Source organism: Lolium rigidum, chromosome 2 (genome assembly GCF_022539505.1).
Source record: "Lolium rigidum isolate FL_2022 chromosome 2, APGP_CSIRO_Lrig_0.1, whole genome shotgun sequence".
Lineage (NCBI taxonomy): Eukaryota > Viridiplantae > Streptophyta > Magnoliopsida > Poales > Poaceae > Lolium > Lolium rigidum.
The window spans coordinates 21,565,313-21,571,871 of record NC_061509.1 but is presented as its reverse complement, the minus strand read 5'-3'; the positions used below and the strand labels follow the sequence as shown (position 1 = coordinate 21,571,871).

At 44.2% G+C, this 6,559-nt stretch overlaps 1 protein-coding gene across 1 annotated transcript; it reads right to left on the bottom strand.

The window, feature by feature from the left end:
* Window positions 1–343: 343 nt before the first annotated feature.
* On the bottom strand, window positions 344–1,060 carry LOC124686077 (calcium-binding protein KIC-like). The gene has a single exon (XM_047220078.1). It carries the CDS (start codon window positions 926–928, stop codon window positions 539–541), a length of 390 nt encoding a protein of 129 aa, XP_047076034.1. The 5' UTR covers window positions 929–1,060; the 3' UTR covers window positions 344–538.
* Window positions 1,061–6,559: the final 5,499 nt, after the last annotated feature.

Here is a 6,559-nt window from a genome sequence, read left to right as displayed (position 1 = left end):
TCTGCGGGAATTGCACCGTCGCTGCGGGAACTATACCGTCGCTGCAAAGCCAATAACTTCCGTCGCGAGGTATGCGACGGTTAGGTTAAAACTTATTGTGCCGCTGACGGGTCGGCCCCGCCACTCCCCGCCTCGCTTTTCGGTGTGTCCGGCGTTCCCGGAGCGTCCCCTGTGGGGGGACGGGCTCGGGGCACCGGACACCGTATCGGGCCGCGCCGGATAAAAATAAGTTTTGGGGGACGCGGCTGGAACGAATTTTTGGTTCGTCATGCCCCAAATTGCTTTTGGGACGCACTGGAGATGCTCTAAGACTTCGATATCGAAATACAGAAGAAAGAAAGAATAGTGGGCGAACGTGTTTTCAGAAGGGAGGACTGAAATGAAGTCCGTGCACGAGCTTAACTAACGGATCAACACAGGAAAACACAGCAGGACGACGTCACACTCACACTCACAGGTTACTTATAATTATTAACAGCACCAAGTACGAACACGAGAACAGTTCACCGCACATGGTAACTACTGGTCTATACTCAGATCATGCGGCGGAGGCCGACGTCGGTGAGCCGGGCGGCAGCAGCTCGTCGGCGATGGCGTCCTCGAGCCATCCCTCGGCGTCGTCCATGATGCCGGGGCTGAGCCGCACCATGAGCACGCAGAACTCCCGCTCGCTGAGCGCGCCGTCGCCGTCGTGGTCGCCCTCGCGCACCATCGCCTCCGCCTCGTCCGGCGTCATGCTGGCCACGCCCAGCACGCTCCCCGCGCTCCGGCGCAGGCTCTCGGCCGTGATCGCGCCCCGCGCCGGGTCCGCCAGCACACGGAACCCCGCCCGCAGCTCCTCCAGCAGCCCCGCGGTGCCCAGCCGCCCCGCCATCACCGGAAGCAGGTCCTCGTACGCCCCCGCGCCGCCGTCGACCTCCTCCGCCATGGATGCCACCGACTCCGGGTGTGAAACCTAATCACTAAAGAAATGTTGTTGCTTTGTGTCGACGGCAACGGCTGCGCGCGTTCTGGACGAGTGGTGGTTCTTGATGTATAAAGCGAGGAGGAAGGAGGAGTTTGGAACGGATCATGGATAGGACGGCACGATCGATGGACTACGACGTTCAGCGACCCCATTTCGGGGAGGAGAAGAAGCTTCCGGGAAGCTGCGCGGGGAGGAGATATTTGGATGGACGGCCAGCCCCCGGGGAGGTTGTACTACTGTGTCTGTGCTCGTAACGGCATGAGCGGAGCACGGGATACACGACGGACGGAGACGCGCGCGTCACCAGCGAGCGACGGCCGGGAGGATCTGACATGATGCTGCCTTGGTCGTCCTTGTCTGAGGAAGCTTCCTGGGAAGGAGCCGGCCGCCTGGGAATGTAAATGCTGGGTGGACCCTTTGTACCACATTTTTGATTATGGGAGCGACTTTCACCTTCCAGATCACGTACGGGTTGTTTATGGGCCATACCTGGCCTGAAAAACTCGGGCCTGGGCCAAAAAATGTTGGCCTGACAGCTAGGCCAGGCCGGGCCTGGGTAGCCCGAAAATGTCAATTTACACTACAGCCCGGCCCGCGGTCCAACAGGGTTGGTGGGTATTTGGTCGGGCCGGACCAGGTTTGGGACGGCTTTTTCAATGTCGGGCTTTCCATGGCCCGGCCCGACACATGCCTAGGTATATTTATGGCAAATGATACCTGATCTGGTGGCGACTGACCTAGTTACGCTCAATTTTCATTTCAAATACTACCTCCAAACCGGATTTACTACGTGTTTCGAGATAATAAAACTTTGATTAGTAATTTAAGTCAATAAAATATTAGTTATATATCACTAAATTATATCACTGGAAATATTTTTAAAATATGAATTCAATCATATATTTTTTGTGACACATAACTAACTTTTTGTTTTTAATATTACTAATCAAATTTTTAGCTCGAAATGTGTAATATCATGATAAATCGCTATGGAGGAAATAACAACTTAGCACGGTCATCTCGCAGGCTGATCAAGTGATCGAGTCATATTTTGTACTCGCAAAAAATAAACAAGGACGCTTTGGAAATCGATGTCTCCTCTAGTTTTGGCGTATGGTTTGAACCTCCAGCGCCGCCATTTAAATTGGATAGGTTCTATGTAAGAGTATGTCAGGCTCATGTTTTGTTGGGCCAGTAGGTGTCCCTAACGCGACGACCCGTTTGGTACTTGTGAGGTCTTTTTCCCCTATCTCATCATCTTCCCGGTGGCGAAGCTGTCTTGGTAGGCATGATGGGACGTCTCATCGGTGACGTGTTGCCTTTAGCGCGGGTGAACATTCCCGCAATATTATATTAAACATTTTTACATTTTTCATTATGTTGTCACAAAATATAAATTGGGGTTTTAATGATACGGCCATTTAACATACAAATTTGAATAATTTTAGTAGTTTGTATTTAACAACAATAAACATGTGCAATATTATAACTTGAATTCCACTGCTACAAACACAACTATGCTAAATAGAATCTTTATTTTGCTATTAAAATAAAATGATGTTGTTTTCTCAAGTTTAATTTGAGAATTTCTTATTTCAATTATATCTATTTTAGTTTTTCGTAAAATAAGACAAAACAAAATTTGTCTTGAGAATAGTTGGTTTACTGATATTCAATATAGTGTCCTTTTCTTAGGCAAAATCAGCAGGAGAGTTTCACACTGGAATATAGTGTCTTTACGTGTGGTTTCTTCTATGTTAGTACATTTTAAGAGCTTGATAGGATGTCTACCAGTGTAAAGTCCAACAAATATCATATAGAGAATTGATAAAGTAGATTCTAGATTTCCGAGGTATTAAAATCTTTATTCGGGAGTTATGCTCTGATCTTTGCTCACTGGAAATTCCGGTGTGGTCAAATCTCGATCATATCCTTCAAGGCTTGTTATCAGTGGTAGACCCAAAAATTTCATTAAGCATGGGCGCACTATAAGCCCGGCCAATTTTTTACCAAAATCTTCATCAAATTTTCATCAAAATAGGATGCGCCGCTGGCTGGAAGTCTGGATGAGCGCCCGGGTTTAAGGAGGGTCGGGTTTGCCTATGCTTGTAGTTGATGATCATATATGCGTGCTCCACCCGTTACTAGGCAAATGTTTGTAAGTTCAAGGTTGTGTGCAAAATATAATTCATGTGAGGAATGAAGGGATCAAGTTTTTTTTCACACACACTATTGCAAGGTTTAGGAAAAGTCAGCACATTTGAAATTGAGTTAGTATGCTAGGACCACAAATCAGAATACAAAATAAATAGAGAAGGAAGGAGCAAGACTGATTCTTTGACAATTAATATCACTTCCTCTGTTTCAAACTTAATTAACATAGTTTTGCCTAGATTCGCATGCTTCTACACACTAAGACAGTGTGCATTATTTTGATGTTGAGGCTGGAGGCTATACATGTGTATCGAAAAAAGTCTACGCACTAAAACACATCCCTCAATTTTTATTTCAAATACTGCCCCCAAACCAGATTTATTACGCATTTTGAGATAAACTTTAACTCATAATTTAGCTAATAAAATATTAGTTATATTTCACTAAATTTATATAATTGGAAATATTATAAAAATATGAATTTAATCATATATTTTTTGTAACATATAACTAACATTTTGTTGGTCAAGTTACTAGTCAAAGTTTTAGCTCAAAATATATAATATTCTAATAAATAGCTATGAACGAAGTAACAACTCAGCGTGGTTGTCTCGCAGGCTTATCACGTGACCGTGTCATCTTTTGTACTCGAAAAGAAAAATAAGGATGATTTGCAAATCGATGCCCCCTCTAGTTTAGGCGTATGGTTTGCAATCCGCGCATGGTGCTTATGAAATGAGGGCGGTTGAACGAAGTAACAACTCAGCGTGGTTGTCTCGCAGGCTTATCACGTGACCGTGTCATCTTTTGTACTCGAAAAGAAAAATAAGGATGATTTGCAAATCGATGCCCCCTCTAGTTTAGGCGTATGGTTTGCAATCCGCGCATGGTGCTTATGAAATGAGGGCGGTTGATATCAGAGTCGTTGTTATTAGTTGTGTTTCTCGAGATTTGGTCCAACATGATCCCACGTGAAAAATGAATCTACAACTGTTATGTGTGTAAAAGCAACAGTAGTTTTGGCAGTACTGCATATACCATAGGAACAAATTGACAAGAATTTTATAAATTCAGCAGTACTTTTCGCATGACTACGTGAACATGGCATAGGGACTACATGCGCAAACAATAGAGGACTATATATATACAGTTCACAAAATCCATTTTAAAAAATAAATATTAGACTCATTTCGAAGAGTCTGTGGTGAGGATGCCAAATATGCAAACACAATCTCATTTGCATTTATTATACCAAAGTTATACTCATTTTAGAATTAGTAGTGTATTTGAAGAAGAGAATCTTTTGCAATGAGTAGGGCGGACCCCATATATGAGCATCCATATGCATGTGAACGGGTAAGGATTTTCACCGCGCCCATTTCATAAGCACCGTTGCATTTTCGTATGGTTTGCATCTCCGACGCGGCCACTTGAATTGGACAATATTTGTGTCAGAGTCAATCCATCCCATGTTTTGTTGGGCCAGTAAGGTCCCTAACCCGACAACCCATTTGGTCCATGTGAGGCCTTTTTCCCCTATCTCATTTTCTTTCCGCTGGCGGCGTTTGTCCCGGTAGGCATGACGGGATGCCCCCTTGGTAATGTGCTGCCTTTAGCACGGGTGAACATTCCTGCAAGCGCGATAGGATTCCTCATGCGCGAAACACACACGCCTGAGGCCTTTGTGACACGGTTTACCGCCACGGCCTCCGGTACAAAAGGTCGTGCCGCGCCTCCCCGCGTGTAGTCAAACCAGACACTCTCTCCTCCTTCTCATGGGCCCTCTCCTTCCCACATAGGCCAAGCTGACCCTTCCGCGTATGAGTGGATCTCGCCGATCGCCGAGGCCGCGGTTGATACGTCTCAAATGTATCTATAATTTTTGATGCTCCATGCTTGTTTTACACCAATTCATATATGTTTTGTTTACACTTCATTGCACTTTTACATGATTTCCGGCACTAACCTATTAACAAGATGTCAAAGTATCAGTTCCCTGTTTTCTGCTATTTTTATATTTCAAAAAAGTTGTAAATGAAATATTCTCGGAATTGGATGAAACAAAAACCGAAGTCAATATTTTACCGAACGAAGACGAAGTCTGGAGGGGGGACGAAGAGGCGCACCAGGGCGCCCACACCACCCATAGGCTAGGCCTAGGGCTAGCCCACGCCTAGGATAGGTGTGGGGCCACAGGAGCCCCACCGACCTGAATACTCCACCTATTTATACATATTCTCGGGAAAACCCTGGATACCCGAGCCTCCATCAACGAAAAGTTCTGTCGCCATCGCCAAACCCATCTCGGGGGTTCTGAAGCGTTTCCCGGCACCCTGCCGGAGGGGGGAATCATCACCGGAGGCATCTACATCGCCATGCCCGCCTTCGAAGTGATGCGTGAGTAGTTCATCCCTGACTATGGGTTCATAGCAGTAGCTAGATGGTTGTCTTCTCCACCATGTGCTTCATGTATCGATCTTGTGAGTTGCCCTACATGATCAAGATCATCTTTATGTAATCCTCTATGTTTGGTTTGCTGGGATCCGATGAATATTGTGTACTATGTTAAGATTGATTATATATTCATGTCATATGTTATTTGTGATCTTGCATGCTCTCCGTTGCTAGTAGAAACTCTGGCCAAGTGGACACTTGTGACTCCAAGAGGGGGTATTTATGCTCAATAGTAGGTTCATGCCTCTAGTTTACTGGGAGAGTGACTTTATAACTTCTAAGGTTGTAGATGTGTTGTTTCTACTAGGGATAACCCAGAAATGTTTTATCCAAGGGTAATTCTATTGTTTACTTTACACACATTACTTAATGCGATAGTCTGTTGCTTGCAACTTTATACTGGAAGGGGTGTGGATGCTAATCTGAAGGTAGATTATTAGTCATAGACGCAGTTGGATTATGGTCTATGTATTATGTTGTAATGCCCGATACCAAATTATCATAATAATCATCTTGTCATGTATCGATAATTGCCCAGCTGTAACTTGTTCACCCAACTGTTGGAGATATTCCCAAGAGGCAATAATAAAAGTGGTTATTATATATCTTTATGTTTATGATAAATCTTTATATACCATGCTATAATTGTATTAACCGAAACATTGATACATGTGTGTTATGTAAACAACAATGAGTCCCTAGTAAGCCTCTTAACTAGCTTGTTGATTAATAGATGATTAGTTTCATAATCATGAACATTGGATGTTATTAATAACAAGGTTATATCATTATATGAATGATGTAATGGACACACCCAATTAAGCGTAGCATAAGATCACGTCATTAAGTTATTTGCTATAAGCTTTCGATACATAGTTACCTAGTCCTTTCGACCATGAGATCATGTAAATCACTTATACCGGAAAGGTACTTTGATTACATCAAACGCCACTGCGTAAATGGGTGGTTATAAAGGTGGGATTA

What these genes read in the sequence shown, in the direction of transcription:
- LOC124686077 (XM_047220078.1), bottom strand. Translation starts at nt 928, where the DNA reads ATGGCGGAGGAGGTCGACGGCGGCGCGGGGGCGTACGAGGACCTGCTT.